A 20,775-nucleotide genomic window follows, 5' to 3' on the forward strand; every position below is an offset into this window, starting at 1 on the left:
TGTAGCCCGTTGGCCAGGCTGGTCTAGAACTCCTGACCTCAGGTGACCCACCCACCTCAGCCTTTCAAAGTGCTGGTATTACAGGCGTGAGCCACTGCACCCAGCCTAAAGTTGCTTTTTGAAGGACATAAAAGACTGAGGAACTGTTCCAGGTTGTCAACTTGTCTAAAACTATACCTTAAAATGGTTCAGCGGGGAAAAAGAATAAAATGTGTATTCTGGGGGGAGGGGGAGCAGATAAGATAAATGCAATCAACCGTTAATTGAGGAACCTGAGTAAAGGAATACGAAGTTTCCGTGTAAACTCTTGCAATATTTCTCTAAATTTGAAATCATCACCAACGTTAAGTCACCAAAAAATCCCAAGGTGATCCTGATAATAACAATTTCTTTTCGGTTAGTCTTAACATTGTTTCCTCTTCTCAACTCCTTTTTAAAATCTCCCCATTAACCCAACTTTTACAGCAAGAGGAACTCTGGCTCTGTTTTGCATGGACACGGAGTGGAAAAGACATTTGTAACTGTGGGTTCCTGAATTGGATATTCGGTTAAATCTAATTTCAGAAGTACCAACATAGGTAAAATTATGTCAAAATGAGACTGATCATCTTCGCTCTATGAAACTTTGGTGGCTTATTAATTTCTGACATCATCTGTTATACAATCTTGGTATACTTATGGTTTTCAGAGATAAGCCTATTTTTCTGACACACTGAGGTAATCAGATTAGGTCCTGGTCAGCCCAAGAGGAGAGCTAAGATCAGTATGTCAAGAACATCTATAACCTATATTTCCACGGCACTCAGGCCGGGATGCTCTGACCTATAATATACTTCAGGAGCTTAACATGTTACTCCATATTGCTACTTAGTAAAAATTCAAAAACCAAAAAAGATTCTAAGAATGTTTTAGAAAATTCATCAATGGCAGATCTTATTGGTAGATAATTTTATGTTCCTAATCATTAAACAAGAAGAAATAATATATCGCAACATTAACTAACATTTTTCATTAATGACAGATTATCACTACCTATATGGTATGAACATATAAACATAGGTGGATATATCTGACTTCAATGAATGAATTAGCAGATTTTAAAAACTATCTGCTACAAAATAACTTAAAACTAACTAAGGCATGTGGTTTTAAAAATCACACAACTTGTTATGATCCCAATTGTCCAATTTTAATCATTTAATTACCATTTTTCAGGTAAATGATGAGTTAAACTTTGTAACATTTCTGGAAAAAAATAACCAATTAACTGATCCCATTGTTTTCTTTTAAATTATAATGTCAATTCAATGACTATTTTAAATCAGGCTTGCAAATAAAAACATTTTAAGTTATGTCTAAGTTTCTTGTCCAGATAATCCTTTCTTGTCCAGATAATCCTTCATACCAGATGGAATGGGTAAAACTATTTGTACTATTAGACAATCTCTAATTAGAATAGTATTTATCTCTCTGTGTTGTAAAAAGGAGTAAAGACATTTTGTGTGATACAGATAAGAGAATGATACAGAGCATATGAAAATTAAAAAGAAAAAAGAGAACATGTATGAAAGCTCCTAGCATAGTAACTAACACGGTTAAACAAGATCAGAAGTTAGTAAAATGAGGTGGCCAAGGTATTAGGACTTCCCCTGGCAAAGTTCAGTAGTGCTTATGAAATACTGGACAAACGAAGGTTAAAAAATACATACTTACATTTAACTTTGGGCTGATATTTAATATTATATGGTGAGAAGTCAATGCAATCAACCATTACAGTAATAATATGAATAATTCTATCCACGAACAACAAATTCTAGGGAAGAGAGTATCACCGTTAGAAACATTCAAGTACTGGGACAGTATTCAACAACAGTAAGCAACGTGAAAAAATATAAGACTGTTACTCCCATAAATCCTATGTAACACACATGCCACAGCTTACAGTACATTAAGTGCAGCCACCCATGGCTTAACAGAGATCCATTCTGAAAAATGGGTCATCAGGCAATTTCATCTTGTGAGAACACAGTGTACTCACACAAACCTAGATGATACAGCTTACTACACACCTATATAGTCTGTTGCTCCTAAGCTACAAACACATAGCCTAGGCACCTGTATAGGGGTGTAGTTATTATACTGAATACCGTAGGCAATTGTAACACAATGGTATGTATTTGTGTATCTAAGCATCGAAAAGACACAGTAAAAATACCATATTATAACGTTCTGCTTAGGATATGTAGCACTAGATTTGCGGTCTGTTGTTGACTGACACATTGTTATGAGGCGCATGACCATACATGATTACAAATCTTTTTCAGTTAACTGTGTGTCAAACACTGTACTTTCTCTTCCTCAATATTTAAGAAAAATAATTCACCTTTAAGATCCCCATAAAAGCCAGCATATCAACCAATAAACTGAGATTGTAAATACTAGGATCACAGATTCTCTATCAAATTCCTCTTGAAAATTATGAAGTAAAAATATTCACTAAACCCAGTGGAAACAAAACATAAAAAGAAGTTGCTGGCCAGGACTGGTGGCTCACGCCTGTAATCCCAGCACTTTGGGAGGCTGAGGTGGGCGGATCACCTAAGGTCTGGAGTTCGAGACCAGCCTGGCCAACATAGTGAAACTCCGTCTCTACCAAAAACACAAAAATTAGCCAGGTGTGGCGGTGAATGCTTGTAACCCCAGCTACTCGGGAGGCTGAAGCAGGAAAACTGCTTGAACCCGGGAGGCGGAGGCTGCAGTGAGCCGAGATCGCACCATTGCACGCCAGCCTGCGACAGAGCAAGGCTCCGTCAAAAAAAAAGAAAGAATTATTGGTTTTTTGTCCTTGCAATAGTTTACTGAGAATGATGTTTTCCAGTTTCATCCATGTCCCTACAAAGGACGTGAACTCATCATTTTTTATGGCTGCATAGTATTCCATGGTGTATATGTGCCACATTTTCTTAATCCAGTCTATCGTTGTTGGACATTTGGGTTGGTTCCAACTCTTTGCTATTGTGAATAGTGCCGCAATAAACATACGTGTGCATGTGTCTTTATAGCAGCATGATTTATAGTCCTTTGGGTATATACCCAGTAATGGGATGGCTGGGTCAAATGGTATTTCTAGTTCTGGATCCCTGAGGAATCGCCACACTGACTTCCACAATGGTTGAACTAGTTTACAGTCCCACCAACAGTGTGAAAGTGTTCCTATTTCTCCACATCCTCTCCAGCACCTGTTCTCACTCATAGGCGGGAACTGAACAATGAGAACTCATGGACACAGGAAGGGGAACATCACACTCCGGGGACTGTTGCGGGGTGGGGGGAGGGGGGAGGGACAGCATTAGGAGATACACCTAATGCTAAATGACGAGTTAATGGGTGCAGCAAAACAACATGGCACATGGATACATATGTAACAAACCTGCATATTGTGCACATGTACCCTAAAACCTAAAGTATAATAATAAAAAAGAAAAAAAAATTAAGAATAATGGCAAAAAAAAAAAAGAATTATTGCTTAGGACGGTGTTTTTAAAGACACATTTGACACAAATTTTCAAGAAGGTATAATAAATTTCAAGCTGGTAGAATTTAAGAAAAAGGCAGTAACAAGGAACACAATACCATGAAAACATCAACAGTCATTAATCTCTAATGTATAACAATATGGCAGCAAAGTATTTAATAAACATGTTAATATACAGGAAATTCATAGTCAGGGAGATACCTGATCCCAAGTGTCTTATAAACAATTATAAAACCACATTATCACAGTTGTAACACAGGATGAATTCCAAAATTAGAAGTCCCAGATGATCCTCTCTGATCACAATACAGTAAAATAAAAAACTAATGATAAAATAGCAACACATATCCATAAAAAAACTCAACTTGCAAAGCACCCAAGTTCCCCAGGGCTATTTAAAAAAAAAAAAAAAAAAAAAAAAAGGGGGCATCAAAGGCTGGGTGCAGTGGCTCACACCTGTAATCCCAGCACTTTGGGAGGCCAAGGCAGGCGGAATCACCTGAGGTCAGGAGTTCAAGACCAGCCTGGCCAACATGGAGAAACCCCATCTCTACTAAAAATACAAAATTAGCCAGGAGTGGTGGCACGCGCCTTTAATCCCAGCTACTAGGGAGGCTAAGGCAGGAGAATCACTTGAACCCAGAGGCAGAGGTTGCAGTAAGCCGAGATCGCACCACTGCACTCCAGCCTGGACAACAAGAGTGAAACTCAGTCTCAAAAAAAAAAAAAAGGCATCAAAGTAGTCTATATGATCACTGATGGCAGTAATCAAAGTCTTACATGCATGTTTGAAAAAAGCTTTAAAACAAAACCATGCAATGTATGTAATGACAAAGAAAAGTAAAAAGCTGTGTAGTAATGATCAATAAAATAAAACTATATGCTGTTTTCCTTGGTAGACTTAGATAAGCCTTTAATTACCAAGTCCAACCGAGAAAAGAGAAGACTTCAGAACAAAAAGATTGATGGGCTTGGCATCACGTAGTCCAACCCACTTGGGAGGCTGAGGCAGGATGACTGCCTGAACCCAGGAGTTGGAGCCTGTAGTGTGTGTGGTGCCTGTGAATAGCCACTACCCTCCAGCTTGGGCAACACAGCAAGACCTCATCAAGAAAGAAAGAAAAGAAAGAGAAAAAGAGAGAAAGAAAAAAGAATACAACTGTAGATCTGGCATTCCTCTTACACTATATAAATTGGTGAAGAACAGTTTTCTAAATCATTCTAAGAGGTCACTATTGCCATAATACAAAAATTGAACAATGAGAACTCCAATATCACTAATGAAGATATACATGCAGAAAAAAAATTAATCCTATGATAATTTAAAAGAATAGCACTGTAACCAAGAGGTGTATCCCAAAAACACGTGTTTCAATACAAGGAAATATGTAAGCAACAACTTTTATGTCCTTCAGCAACAATCAAGTATGAGGGAAGAACAGACCCATCTATAATACATTAAAAAATTGCTTAAAAACAATAATCAAGTTAGGTTAACTTTAGAAGACCTAAATAAACACAAATCCTTGGAAGGAACAATTTGATTAGAAAGACGTAAATTCTTTTCCGAATTAATCTGTGAATTCACCCTTATCAAAGCCAAGCAAAATCTCAACAGGGTATTTTGTGAAATTTGATAGACTCCAAGTTTCTTCTGGAAAAGAACAAAGGGAGAAAGCCTAACTAAGACCATTTTTAAAAGGTGATAACTGAGGGTCAATCTTTTCCCGATCAGTTATAAAAACCCGCACATTATTTATTCAGTAGACAGATCCCAGAGATAATCACCATCATGACAGACAGTGTCCCTAACCTCATGGAGTGTGGGTGAAATAACATAATAAAGTACAGAAATAAACAATTTCGAGACAGTACTAAAAAGGAAATAACAAGATGCTATGCAATAAAAATAAACAAGTGCGATTAGGTAAGTCCTTTGGAAAAGGAAGCAGAAACCTCATGGGTAGTGTAAGAAGCTCAGATTTTTATTCCAAATCTAACAAAAAACTATAGTACTTCAAGAGTGACAAGATCTGATTTTCATTTTTAAAGTCACTCTGACAAATGCAATTAGAATTGTGCTAATAACAAGTAGAGGATATGTATATAAATCCATTTAAAACACTAAAACAATGAACATCTATGGGTAGTGATTATTACGATGAGAAGACGTGTGTGAAGGGGAATTTGCTTTATTGTTTGTAATCTTTTACAATAAGAACTGTTATTTTTGCCTGGGCGTGGTGGCTCATGCCTATAACCCCAACACTTTGGAAGGCTGAGGCGGGCTAATCATCTGAGGTCAGGAGTTCCAGACCAGCCTGGTCAACATGGTGAAACCCCCTCTCTACTAAAAATACAAAAATTTGCCAGGCGTGGTGGTGCACACCTGTAATCCCAGCTACTAGGGAGGAGAATCGTTTGAACCTGGAGGCAGAGGTTACAGTGAGCCCATATTGCACCAATGCACTCCAGCCTGGGTTGCCACCTGACAATCACTGTGAGACTCTGTCTCAGGGGGAAAAAAAAGAACTGTTATTTTTACTTTCTTTTATTCCTCATTAAAATATGTGTTAGATATAAGATGTAGAGAAAACAAGCACAACAAATATCATTTCAATAATCTTCATGGAAAAACAACGGTTTCTGTGTGAAGGCCATTACCAGGATCATACACAGTAATAAATAATTGAAACAACCAAAATGTCCTTAAAATAATAGAATTCCAGGCCAGGTGCAATGGCTCACGTCTGTAATCCTAGCACTTTGGGAGGCCAAGGTGGATCATCTCAGGTCAAGAGTTCGAGACCAGCCTGGCCAACATGGTGAAACCTCATCTCTACTAAAAATACAAAAATTAGCTGGGCATGGTGGTGTGCAACTGTAGTCCCAGCTACTCGGGAGGCTGAGGCAGAAGAGTCGCTTGAACCCAGAAGGCAGAGGCTGCAGTGAGCTGAGATCGTGCCACTGCACTCCAGCCTGGGCGGCAGAGTGACTCCGTCTCAAAAAATAATAAAATAAATAAATAATAGAATTCCAAGTAATGGTACAACCATACTACAGCATACTAGACAGCAGCTGAAACAAATAATAGAGCTATATGGATTGACTTGAAACGGAGCCAAGACAGTGTTTTACGAAAAGTTACAAAATTACTTCGGAATAAATGCAATAAGGATTTCATTGGCAAGAATACCGTATTCATATGCATATGCAAGTTATCAATATACAAATGACATGTGTAAACAGAAAGAGGTCTATTCTGGAATGACGCATATCAATCTGTTTCCAACAACTGTCCTTTCCATGAGGAGGGAAGGAAAGAGAAAAGAGACTTATATTTTCTAAGACTACAAACTTTCAAAGGGATTGAATTTAAACATCTAACAGATACTTAAGAGAAAGTGAGGTCCAGGACAGCAAGGCCCTTGACGTGTTAATCTAGAATGACACAAGCACAAGGAGATACACAGTATAGTAAAAGATCTTCACTGTTAATGATCCCAAAACATGAACCTTAGAGCCCAGAGACACAAAACTGTTATACAAAGCATACTAGTTTTCAGTATCAACTTTGTCACATATAAATAGAAGCAGTAATAAGTGATAGTTCACAATTATTATCTCCATTTACTTGAAAAGAATCCTTTAAAAACAAACAAAAGTAGCATCAGGACAAACTCACAGAAAAGCCTTCATCTTCCAAACTGGACATTATCTTAGAAGAAAGTTCCTCACAGCACAAGTTCTCTTCTGCTGTTGCCACCAAAGCAGCACAACGAGCAAATGCTCTATATAATTCTGACCAAGTTCTAAGCAAAGTCTTCATGGTGGTCTACCAATAACAATAAAAAAAGAAGTTTTGTTAATATATACCTATCTATCAAAGTTTATAGAATCAATACATCTTTAACATTTTTTAAAAACACTGCAACATTCAGTGTGTCAAAAAAGAGACTAACGGCCGGGCGCAGTGGCTCACGCCTGTAACCCCAGCACTTTGGGAGGCCGAGGTGGATGGATCACCCGAGGTCAGGAGTTCGAGGCCAACATGGCGAAACCCTGTCTCTACTAAAAATACAAAAAATCAGCCAGACGAAGTGGCGAACGCCTGTAATCCCAGCTACTCGGGAGGCTGAGGTAGGAGAACTGCTTGAACCCAGGAGGTGGAGGTAGCAGTGAGCCAAGATTGCACCACTGCACTCCAGCCTGGGCAACAAGAGCGAAACTCTGTCTCAAAATAAAAAAGAGACTAACACAGGGTAATAACCTTTCCCCCACACCCCAGAGATCTAACTGAAGAGACGAAATAAGGCCATGATACCAAAAATTATCAAAGATCCATAAGAACTTCTCTTGTCCTTCATCATTCTCCTAAGCTAATAATAAAGTCATAAAGAAGTCTTATTTTAGAAATTATTGTGGGCTGGGCATGGTGGCTCACGCCTGTAATCCCAGCACTTTGGGAGGCCAAGGCGGGTGGATCACTTGAGGTCAGGAGTTCGAGACAAGCCTGACCAATATGGTGAAACTCCATTTCTACTAAAAATACAAAAATTAGCTGGGCGCAGTGGCATGGTCCTGTAGTCCCACTACTTGGGAGGCTGAGACAGGAAAATTGCTTGAACCCAGGAAGCAGAGGTTGCAGTAAGCTGAGATTGCACCACTGTACTCCAAGCCTGGACGACAATGTGAGACTGTCACGAAAAAAAAAAAAAAGAGAAAAAGAAAAAGAAAAATCATTGTGGAAACTGATTATAAAGGATGAAATAATATTTTCAGAAAAATACAAATCCCTCAGAAGTCAATACTTGACAATGCCTTACCACTGGAAATCTCTGTTCTGAAAAAATGTGGTTTACTGGTAAAGTCAATGCACCATAGATGGCACTAAAATTATGTTCTAAGGCATCACCTTGATTTACTTCATTGGTCTAAAACAAGAAAAATAATGAAGTTAGACAAACTACCATCTTATTCTAATCCTAAGTAGTAACATAACTTATTTATAAGTAGTGGGCAAAACTGTGTTCCCCAATGATGAGATTCAAAATAAGTTTAACTCCTAACCCCTGGAACCTACGAATGTAGTCTTATTTGGAAATAAAGTTTGCAGATGTTCAGATGAGGTCCTACTGGATTAGGGTCAGCCCCAATCCAATGAATGGAGTCTTTTCTGTAAGAGGAAAATTTGGATAGGCAAAGAGAACAATACCATGTGAAGATGGAGGCATAGTCAAGTGATGCAGCTAAAACCCAAGGAAGGTCAAGGATTGCCAGCAACCACCAGAAGCTGAGAGGCATGAATAGATTCTGCCTCAGAGCTCCAGGAGAAACCAATCCTACCAACTCCTTGATTTTGGATAGCTGGTCTCCAGAACTGTGAGAGAATAAATCCCTGTAGTTTTAAGTCACCAGTTGGCTGTAATTTGTTACGAGCAACCTGGGGAAATTATGCACTATGTTTAAGTTCTAAAAAAGAATCCCAGAGCCAACTCCAAAGTCTTCTACTGTATATACACAGGATTCCAGCAAAAACTAATACAATAAAAAGGGTCTCTGTGATCCTTCTAACAGTGGGAAGCTATTTAAGAATGTAAATGACTTTTCTTCCAGAAGAATAGTGTGCTAGCTTGAGTAGCCAAAACAAGGGCTACGTTAACTGTAACGTAAAAAGCTGAGCACAGTGGCTCATGCCTGTAATCCCAGCACTTTGGGAGGCTGAGGCTGAGGTCAAGAGTTTGAGATCAGCCTGACCAATACAGTGAAACCCCATCTCAACTAAAAATACAAAAATTAACTAGGCGTGGTGGTGTGCACCTGTAGTCCCAGCTACTCGGGAGGCTGAGACAGGAGAACGCTTCAACCTGGGAGGCGGAGGTTGCAGTGAGCCAAGATTGTGCCACTGCACTCTAGCCTGGGTGACAGAGTGAGATTCCAACTCAACAACAACAACAACAAAATTCCTTCAAGTTATTTCATTTTTGAGTTACAGCACTATTAGCCCAGAGAATGCGTATTCCCATTTAAAGACTGACAAAGAGGCTGACAAATCATAAACAGAACTTGTGCTCCACAGCCTGTCACTATTCCCACTTTTGTTAAATAGATAAATATTAAGGATTTAAGTATTTAAATACACAGATTATTCAACTCTCAACAGATTCCTGACTTAAGGAAATGCTATATGGCTTTGAGGTAATCACCAACGTGGCTTAACTATGGGAATATATAGCCTAGTCAAGATAACCGCTGTTATTCCCTGTTAATAAAACTACTGAAAGAACCCAAGATACAAGAATTTACATCTATATGAGCCTTCTACATTTATAATCGCTACTGAAGAAAATGAAGCTGATTAGTCCCCATTAAGTTATAGTTTCTTTACCAGTGAGGCAGAAATGCAATAAAATCAATCAAAAGTGCGTTTGTCAATTCCACCAGAAAAAAATATTTACTACCTTCTATTCAAATTCAAACTTCTATTCATTTCCCAATTGCACTAACAAAAAAAAAAGGTATATTATCCAAAATATGTAGCAGATTTATTTCATACCTGATTAATCAATTCAGTTAATGGGGTGACTATAACACTCCACATTTTCCAGAGATGCTCCTTATTTTCCAACTGCTTTGCATTTTGATTAATAACATTTAAAACTGAGTCACTGAAAGCTAGTGGTGAAGTTGGACCAGAAAGAACACAGCCTACAAGTGATTCCAAACTGAGAAAGAACCTGAACAAAAAATTATAAACAATGCATCAACTTTTTGGCAGGAATATATTAATTTAATGTTAACAAAATTCTAAAATAACTGACAAAAAGTTAACGAATCCTTTTTTAAAAAAAAAACTTAAACTTATGAAATAGTACATAATCTCATTCATTACATAACCTTTCCAAGACAAAGTTTCAAGTTAAAGTACAAACTTACCTTTCATCTGATACACCACATTCCAAGAAATTGTTGAAAATTAATTGAATTAAGAACAAAGCTGGAGTTCCCTGAAGGAGAAAATGAAGTCAATCTTCTCAGTTACAAAGAATAGAACACTTGTTTTTTATAATTGGTTATTTAAGAAATAAAACTGTTTTAAGCATGACAAATTTAACTTTTGGCATTACTTAGGGTATGACAACCATGTTAGTAAAATTATTTCCATAAACTACACACAAAAATCAAGCTCTTGGCCGGGCGCAGTGGCTCACTCCTGTAATCCCAGCACTCTGGGAGGCCGAGGCAGGTGGATCACGAGTTCAGGAGATCGAGACCATCCTGGCTAACACGGTGAAACTCCGTCTGTACTAAAAATACAAAAAAACTAGCTGGGCAGGGTGGCATGCGCCTGTAGTCCCAGCTACTCAGGAGACTGAGGCAGGAGAATGGCGTGAGCCCAGGAGAAGGAGATTGCAGTGAGCCGAGATCACACCACTGCACTCCAGACTGGGCAACAGCCTGACTCCGTCTCAAAAAAAAAAAAAAAAAAAAAATCAAGCTCTTTATAGTCTAATCATAGCTGTTTCCTCTACACAGAAAATCAAGGAATTATGAGATTCCAAATATAAAAAGAACATCGATTTAAAACTTACTGGAATCCCAATGCCTATATCCTAGAGATACTAATTGCATTTTCCATTAGCTTCCAATATTTATGGCAGTAACCTACACTATTATCGTATATAAACAAACAGGAAACTTTCCTTTTGGAGCCATTTATTTAATCCAGGAAAATAGTTTTTTCATTCACATAGCAGCATATTTAATTCTTTACATTAACTATCAGTTTTTCCTTTAATTTGGTCAATATACTTCAAATCCAATACTCTCAGAATTTTACAAGGTTACCTTTCGTTAAAAAAAAAAGGGGGGGGGAAATATGGCTGGGCACAGTGGCTCACACCTGTAGTCCCAGCATCTGGAAGAGCAAGGCGGGGGGGATCACCTGAGGTTAGGAGTTCAAGACCGGCCTGACCAACATGGAGAAACCCCATCTCTATAAAAATACAAAATTAGCCGGGCGTGGTGGCACATGCCTGTAATCCCAGCTACTCAGGAGGTTGAGGCAGGAGAATAGCTTGAACCTGGGAGGCAGAGGTTGCAGTGAGCCAAGATCGTGCCACTGCTCTCCAGCCTGGTCAACAAGAGCAAAACTCCGTCTCAAAAATAAATAACATAACATAAAATAAAATAAAATAAAATATAAAAAAGGGAAGTATAAATGTTTTTGGCCAATCTTCATCATATTACATTTAAGATACTTGCATTAAGAATATCCATATTAGCAACCTGATATGCTGGTGAACCTAATACTTTCTGAGGAAGTCCTTTAATTGTAATTTCCATGAGGACCTATGAGAGATAAAAGGTTTTACAGTAAATTAGCCATAAAAATATTATCTAATAAAAATCTGAGTGTTAACTGTATCTCAATTACAAGTAATGTTCATTCATTAACATAAATATAATCTCATTAGTTAAAAAAGATCAAATACATTCATTCGCTAACATGAATATACTGCATCCGTTTGAAAAGTTCAAACAGAAATATAAAAAGCAGGTAAAGTCTTTAATCTCCAATGATAATCAATATTTTCAGTTCAGAGTCTATTTTCCTAGACCTTCTAAATTTCTGTATATGTAAGTACACAGAAAAACACACAACTTCTTGGGCACCCAGTTATACACATATTCCTTTAAACCATTAAAGCCATTACACTGTAAATCACTAATGATATTAAACTCTGCAACTAACCTTCATTTTACCTTGTTACAGAATTTTCACGTCAATATATAAAAATATTGCTATATGAATGTCCATTATTTAGTCAACCATTTTTCTATTAAGAGACCTTGGGGCTATTTCTATGTTTTTTTATACTACTAATAGAAATTCTGCAATTAATTATACTGGTACCCAAAGCAAATATTCAAAGGACTGCTAACTAATAGTTGGGTCTAAGATTGCTAAATCAAACTGACTGAGACAACCAAATTGCTCTCCAAAAATACTACCATACTCTCTTTTTTTCTTTTTTGAGACAGGGTCTCATTGTTGTCCAGGCTGGATTGCAGTGGCACGATCTTGGCTCACTGCAGCCTCAACCTCATGGGCTCAAGTGATTCTCCCACCTCTGCTTCCATAAAAGCTGGGATTACAGGCATGTCACCATGCCTGGCTAATTTTTGCAATTTGCCCACCTTGACCTCCCAAAGTGCTGGGATTACAGATGTGAGCCACCATGCCCAGCGGTAATATACTGGTATGAACATGCACTACATAACTTAAATGTTATAGAAGAGTTATGTCAGTGAAAATACATTTTCACATATTGTCATCTGAAACAGATTAGTAATAATAATAGACAGTATTAGTTTGTTCCTGGCCCATAGTACTTTCCATGTATCAATTCATTTAGTCTTTAACTACTGCTACATTCCCTCCTTACATATGGGGTTAGGCAAAGCCAAGGGAATAGATAAATTGCACAAATTTACTCAGCTAATAAATAGTTAGGCTGGTATTCAACCTAGTCTGCTCCAGAGCCCTTGATATTAACCACTATGCTATACTGCCACACAACAAGTAACTGTCAAAGTGCATAAAGGAAAACAAAATCAGAATTTAAGGGTATTGTTTGTTCCATTGGAGCTTATTTTGAGATGCCCATATCATCAAAATCATATCCAATTCACTTTTCTTCCTGTACTACACGGGTTTAAAAAAAAAAAATGTGTTTTAATACCAAAGTAATTATCTTGGTTAAAAAAGGTAATTTAAAACAAAGTACCAGCTAACTATTAGTAGTTTTCAGCAATCTTGTCATAAAAATAAAGGACATCTGAGTTTCTTCAGTTCAGGTTTCATGTCCTTTAACCCTAGTTTTTCTCTGTATGGCGGATACTTTTTTCTTACCACACTGAAGACTTTTGTGTCTGTTGTTATACTCACTTTATTAAAAAGGTTTCAAATGACTCTACAGTTAATAGAATGGCACTTATTGCAACAGGACTAGACTGCTGATGAATGCTTGATATAAAAAAAGTCTTCCCAAACTAGATCTGTGCACATATCTTCAATATAAAATTTAACTTCAGAAAATGGTTTTTAAAGTCCAACATATGGGTATTATACTTACCAGCGTTTTTGATACAGGAAATACTTCAGACTTTACTATGCTTTCCAAAAACTTTAATAAGAGAGTCAAAACTTCAGAACCTGGTTTCTCTTTTTTGTTACCTATTAAAAAAAAAAAAAAAAGTTAGGGTATAGTTCTTTTTTTTTTTTTTTTTTTTTTTTTTTGAGACAGGGTCTTGCTCTGTCACCCAAGCTGGTACGGTACAGGGGCACAATCTTGGCTCACTGCAACCACCACCTCTGGGTTCAAGCGATTCTCCTGCCTCAGCCTCCTGAGTAGCTGGGATTACAGGTGTGCACCACCATGCTGGCTAATTTTTATATTTTTAGTAGAGATGGGTTTGCTAGGCTGGTCTCAAACTCCTGACCTCAGGTGATCCACCCATCTCAGCTTCCCAAAGTGTTGGGATTACAGGCATGAGCCACCATGCCTGGCCGAGAACGGTGTATTTACTTTTTTTTTTTTTTTTTTGGAGTTTCACTCTTATTGCCCAGGCTGGAGTGCAATGGCGCCATCTCAGCTCAGTGCAACCTCCGCCTCCCAGGTTCAAGCAATTCTCCTGCCTCAGCCTCCCGAGTAGCTGGAGATTGCAGGCATGCACCACCATGCCTGGCTAATTTCGTATTTTTAGTAGAGGCGGGGTTTCTCCATGTTGGTCAGACGGGTCTCAAACTCCTGACCTCAGGTGATCCGCCCGCCTCGGCCTCCCAAAGTTCTGGAATTACGGGCATGAGCCTCCGCGCCCGGCTAGAAGGGTGTATTTCTAAGCATGTTATTTTAGAGATGACTATACAGAGAGCTATAAAAATTTATTTTTTTTTCTAAATCAACAATACTAAGTACAGTTGACCCTTGAACAACACGGGTTTGGATGGCATGAGTTCACTCATATTCAGATTTTCTTCCATCCCAGAAACAGCAAGTTCCACCCCTCCTCTTCCCTCCTTAGTGTACTCAACATAAAGACAGGAACATAACCGGTTTCCACTTAATGACTATGTTTTCTCTTATGATTTTCCTAACATTCTTTTCTCTAATTTACTATATTGTTAATGAACACAGCATATAATGCACATAACATATAAATATGTGTTTATCAGCTATTTATGTTATCAGCAAGGCTTCCAATCAATAGTAAGTTATCAGTAGTTAAGTTCTGGGGGAGTCAAAAGTTATATGTAGATTTTCGACCGTGTGGTGGGTCAGCACACCTAACCCCAGTGTTGTTCAAGCATTAACTACAAATTAAAAACTGGAAGCTATGGTAGTGCAAGAAATACTTTTAAAGTAAATTTTATATATTGCCAAAAAATTCACCGGATGCTATAAAAATCATCTGATCACCACCTGTTTCAAAAAAAAATTTGATCAGTGTAACAGTGCTTACCTGATTCAGTAACTGACTTCACCAAGCTAATTAGCTCCTTCCAGATGGCACTGACAACCACATCTGTCAAACAAAATAAACTTGAGTATTTTAAATGAAGTACACATGACTACGTACTATGACTAACACTCTCCCTTTACTTCCTTACATTAAACAAATAAATTGAACAATACTTAATTTTCCTCATAATATTCAACCCTGTAGTAAGTTTATAAAACACTATCACTTCGTTTTTGTTTGCAGAAACTAAATATGTTTATTTTTTGAGATAGGGTCTTGCTCTGTCAAGGCTGGAGTACAGTGGCACAATCATAGCTCATTGTCATCTCAACAACCTGGGCTCAAGCAGTCTTCCCACATCAGCCTCCCAAGTAGCTAGGACTATAGGTACACACCACTACACCCAACTAATTATTTTTTGTAAAGATAGCACTCTCACTACATTTCCCAGGCTGGTCACAAACATCTGCCTCAAGTGAACCTCCCACCTTAGCCTCCCAAAGTGCTAGGATTACAGGCGTGAGCTACCATGTCCAGCCATAAATGTCTTCCTTAAAACAATTATAACATGTTAACAATGAATTGTGTGACTAAGGGTAACTGCTTTATCTTTTTTTCTATTATCTTTCTTTTCTGAATTGAATGCCCACTACTTTTGAGGCAGAGATTGTTCATGGAGATTCAGAAGGGTATCTAACAACCAATAGAAAAAAATTATGTGATTCATTGTGATTCTTTTTCCAGTTGTTTGTTAAACAGCAAACAATATTTGAAATTGCCTTTCCTCATTATTTGATAGGCCATATAACACAGGAGTTTAGGCACAGATGCTAGAGCCACAGAGCCTGACACAGTACTACCACTCGTAAGTGACTCTGCCCAACTTATGTATTTCCTGTATAACCCAGTTTCCTCATTTGTAAAATGAACTAACATGGAATGTTACGGCAAAAATTAAATGAATAAATATAAAGTTCTCAATGCATAATCTGGCCAGTAGGTGGCACCACATAAATATTTGCTATTTTATCTTATTTTTTATTTTTTAATAGAGTCTTGCTCTATCACCCAGGCTGGAGTGCAGTGGCACAATCTTGGCTCACTGCAACCTCCACCTCCTGGGCTCAAGCAATTCTCATGCCTATGCCTCCCGAGTAGCTGGGACTACAGGTATCTGCCAATATGCCCACCTAGTTTTTGTATGCTTTGTAGAGACAGGGTTTTGTCATGTTGCCCAGGCTGGTCTCGAACTCCTGAGCTCAAGTGATCCACTCACCTCGGCCTCCCAAAGTGCTGGGATTACAGGTGTGAGGTACTGTGACTGACCTATTTTTTCTTCTTTTTAAACACACATTTGAGCAAGTAATAAATCAAATTCTCTTACCGGGGGCATCTTTTCCAACTGCAACAAAGCTATCATGAACAGCAGTGATAACTGTATTTGCATGTTTGGAAAAAAAAGAAGGGCTGCTGATTAACGGATATTCCAGTGGCTCTGAAAGGGGAGAATAAAAGATAATTATGTAAAACAACAGATTTCTGAAATACATTTCTCACTATAAAACTTTAAAATGTCTATTAAGTAGATGTGTTTTTTATAAAAGATTCACATTTCATAAACAATTATAAAATATTTTGGCTGTGAAAAAATAACATCTCTCCTCACCCCAATGCATTAAGTCCTAGACTGTTAGTAATTAAAATTATTCTTAAAACATTTAAATACCTAAGCTCAGCACAAGTTTATTTTGCTTAGCAAAACTCAAGACTTCTGGACCCAACAAGAAATGAAGCAACATTTCAAGTCCCAAAAGTTGAATGGAAGGGATTGTGGCCATTCCACCTAAATTCGAACTCAGGTTCATTCGGGGAGTTCCCGGGGCTCCATACGGGGAGGAAGCACCTTTAAGAAAAAAAAAAAGGGTAAGTCATACAAGCTTATTTTATATTAGCTACCCAAATGCATATATTTCATTTCAACGAAACTTTTAAAAACAGAGTTTAAACGTCTCAGGCATTAATCCATACCTTGAAATATTAATATGCAGGTATTCTGTAACATAAATTTTGAAGACTCAGATGGCAAACATAAAATAATACATGATATACATATGTATATCATATGTCTTTCTATGATATACATATGTATATCATATGTCTTTCAATGATATACATAAAGAGGCACTTTATAACTGCTAAGATTTTTTTTTTTTTTTTTGAGACACAGTCTCGTACTGCCGAGGCGGCAGTGCAGTGGTACAATCATAGTTCACTATAACCTCAAACTCCTGGGCTCAAGCAATTCTCCCATCAGCATTCCAAGTAGCTGTAACTATAGATGGATGGATGCCACTGTGCTCAGCTAATTTTTAAATTTTTTGTAGAGACAGGGTCTCACTACGTAGCACAGGTGGTATCGAACTCCTGGCTTCAAGTGATCCTCCCACCTCAGCCCCCCTAAGTGCTGAGATTATAGGTGCCTGCCACTGCACCTGGCTGAAGTGTTGTTGTTGTTTTGTTTTTTTGAGACTGAGTCTCGCTCTGTCGCCCAGGCTGGAGTGCAGTGGCGAGATCTCGGCTCACTGCAACCTCCGCCTCCTGGGGTTCAAGCGATTCTCCTGCCACAGCCTCCCAGGTAGCTGGTATTACAGGGGCCCACCACCATGCCTGGCTAATTTTTTTATTTTCAGTAGAGACGGGGTTTCACCGTGTTGGTCAGGCTGGTCTCGAACGCCTGACCTCAAGTGATCTGCCGGCCTCGGCCTCCCAAAGTGCTAGGATTACAGGCGTGAGCCACCTCACCCGGCCGATGTGTTGTTTTTAATAGCACTAAGATTCTGGTTCTAAAATCAACAGTTTCACGTTAGCTGCTCTGAGGCTTTTTTTGTAATGTACCTCACATAATGTACTGAAAAAACATCCGTCTTCTAACCACAACAATGCGCTTACAACGGTAATATTAAAAAAAAAAAAAAAGAAAAAAAAAAACAGGAAAACATAATGGATTTTTTGGTAACGAACCTAAAAATTATGAAGTGCTTCATTTCAAACGAAAAACACTGAGCAAAACCTCTCAAAGCCTTTTTTTTTTTTCCTACTTCAAAACTATGGTTCTAGGTCAACAAAGCCTGATTAAAAAAGCAAAAAAACAAGAATATCTACCTCTTACCTTTGTGTACAGGAGTCATAGGATTTAAACCTGGAGATGTAGCCACATGACACGAATTGCCTTGAGGTGAGGCATTAGAATCAATGCTTATTGTACTTTGAATCAGAGGCACACAAACCTATGGGGTAAAAGAAGAGAAAACATCGATCTATAAACTATACAACTGTCAGTTTTTAAAAGCCTCACATAATATAAATTTAATTAAATGGAGCCTTAATATATATTGCATTTTACAGATCGTTTCCATGCACAAACAGGCTAAAAAATGGAATTTGGAAAAAATATGAACAACTGTATTTGCCCTAAATGTGTATTACCTAAGTTTGTTTATATACATAAACATCTGAATTGGTACACATTATTGGTAGACTAATTTTAACTTTTTAAAACTTTGGAAAATACGAACTAAGACAAAGCTCATTTCTAACATCATCCTAGTACCAGTCACATGTAGTTACCAAATAAATTATTCCAATTAATGTATTGGACAAATGCAAAGAATTAGCCTATTGGACCCTTATAATGGTAGAATCTGGAAAATTCATTATGATCCAAATTACATTATTGACAATGCCGATCTTCAATTACTTCATGTTGTATAAATTTGAAACTCAATATTAAAAAATTAAGAACTGAATAATAGCTTAAGTGTAAGTCCTCCTGTCCAAGAATGCATTCCCTGCTATGCAGCTATTTATATAAAATATAAGGACATATTTTACGTAAAATATAAAATATAAGGACATATTTTATGTAAAATATAAAATATACCCCCAAAATATACCCCCAGAAGTAAAATATACCCCCAAAATCCAAAATAAGTGATAAAGAAATGAAAAAGGTGTTAGTAAAGCTGCTCCTTTTAACTGTAAAAAAATTCAAAAGCCAGGCTGGGCGCAGTGGCTCACGCCTGTAATCCCAGCACTTTGGGAAGCCAAGGGAGGAGGATCACAAAGTCAGGAGATCGAGACCATCCTGGCTAACAGAGTGAAACCCCGTCTCTACTAAAAATACAAAAAATTAGCCGGGCGTGGTGGCGGGCACCTGTAGTCCCAGCTACTCGGGAGGCTGACGCAGGAGAATGGCGTGAACTTGGGAGGTGGAGCTTGCAGTGAGCCGAGATCACGCCACTGCACCCCAGCCTGGGCAACAGAGCGAGACTCCATCTCAAAAAAAAAAAAAAAAAAAAAAAATTTAAAAACCAAGGATGGAAATAATTGCAATAACTCAAAAGATTTAGGTTAAGATTAAACTTTATATGTAAATACCAGTAAGGATATGCAAATCCTGAAAAATTCGTAAAATCATTGTGTAACAATTAAAAAGAACCTACAAATAGGATTAAGTCATTGGTTATCACTATGCAGCCTAGAAAATGGAGGGAGGAATAAAAAATAAGAACTGGTCCAACCTTGTATCTACCCAGTGTAGCACTTGATTTCTTTTTTTTTTATTTTATTTTTTGAGATGGAGTCTCACTCTGTTGCCCGGGCTGGAGTGCAGTGGCATGATCTCAGCTCACTGCAACCTCCATCTCCTGGGTTCAAGCAATTCTCCTCAGCCTCCTGAGTAGCTGAGACTACAGGCCCATGCCACCACACCCGGCTACTTTGTTGTATTTTAGTAGACACGGCGTTTCACCATGTTGCCCAGGCTGGTCTCAAACTCCTGAGCTCGGGCAATCCACCTGCCTCTGCCTCCCAGTGCTAGGATTACAGGCGTGAGCCACCGCGCCCGGCTGATTTCTATTTCACTGATGCTGGTTTTCTTCTCAATTATATTCCAAACGCTCTAGGGAAAAAAAGACTCTTTTTAAAATCATAATGCTTGCAGAGTAAGAATGAATATTTGAGTACTTCCTGATTTAAAAAACATTTCAGGGCCAGGCGCGGTGGCTCATGTCTGTAATCCCAGCACTTTGGGAGGCTGGCATGGGCAGATCATTTGAGGCCAGGAGTGCGAGACCAGCCTGGCCACCACGGTCAAACCCTGTCTATACTAAAAAATACAAAAAATCAGCCAGGTGTGGTTGTGCGCCTGTAGTCCCAGCTACTCGGAAGACTGACGCAGGAGAATCACTTGAACCCAGGAGGTGGAGGTTGCAGTGAACTGAGATCGCACCACTGCACTCTATCCTGGGAAACAGAACAAGACTCTGTCTCAAAATAAATAAATAAAAACATTTCAGGTAAAGGGGCTCCATTTCAAGCAATTGAACAATATCCCTTGTGGGAAATGAATTTAAGTTCTCTGCCAGTAAAGTGAAAGATCTATGTTCTAGTCTGCTAATAAATAGCAAAATAACACTAAAAGATTACATTGGTAAGAATTTAAGAACACATTAACAAAAACATAAAGTGCTATAGTCAACACTTGTAATGTTACCTGTTCAAAATTAGCAGGAAGATGAGGTCCAAGTCTCATCAGTAAATACCACCAGACTTCTAGTTTTGTTAATGCTAGAGTTTCTGTCCTCACATGGATGGAACTCAAAGGCTGCATTAACAACTTGAGTCTTTTTGCACTACACAGAATATCTTAAAAG

The 20,775-nt window shown here is 38.2% G+C and overlaps 1 protein-coding gene across 7 annotated transcripts in view; it reads right to left on the reverse strand.

Moving 5' to 3' along the window:
• RIF1 (replication timing regulatory factor 1) overlaps positions 1–20,775 on the reverse strand; it is a 97,946-nt gene that overhangs the window by 54,125 nt on the left and 23,046 nt on the right. For all 7 annotated transcript variants that reach the window (XR_004026566.1, XR_004026563.1, XR_004026567.1 and 4 more), the window contains exons 10-21: positions 20,616–20,767; positions 18,231–18,348; positions 16,788–16,964; positions 16,446–16,556; positions 15,062–15,124; positions 13,675–13,775; positions 11,801–11,887; positions 10,472–10,542; positions 10,092–10,272; positions 8,362–8,469; positions 7,221–7,370; positions 1,714–1,813 (exon numbers count right to left, since the gene is read on the reverse strand). Coding sequence is in view for 1 of the 7 variants with exons in the window: in XM_012496511.2 (XP_012351965.1) it covers positions 1,714–1,813; positions 7,221–7,370; positions 8,362–8,469; positions 10,092–10,272; positions 10,472–10,542; positions 11,801–11,887; positions 13,675–13,775; positions 15,062–15,124; positions 16,446–16,556; positions 16,788–16,964; positions 18,231–18,348; positions 20,616–20,767 (1,419 nt within the window). In the remaining 6 variants the exon portion in view is untranslated. The remainder of the gene's footprint in view (positions 1–1,713; positions 1,814–7,220; positions 7,371–8,361; positions 8,470–10,091; positions 10,273–10,471; positions 10,543–11,800; positions 11,888–13,674; positions 13,776–15,061; positions 15,125–16,445; positions 16,557–16,787; positions 16,965–18,230; positions 18,349–20,615; positions 20,768–20,775) is intronic.

This window comes from Nomascus leucogenys, chromosome 17, assembly GCF_006542625.1.
Source record: "Nomascus leucogenys isolate Asia chromosome 17, Asia_NLE_v1, whole genome shotgun sequence".
In the NCBI taxonomy this organism is placed as follows: Eukaryota; Metazoa; Chordata; class Mammalia; order Primates; family Hylobatidae; genus Nomascus; species Nomascus leucogenys.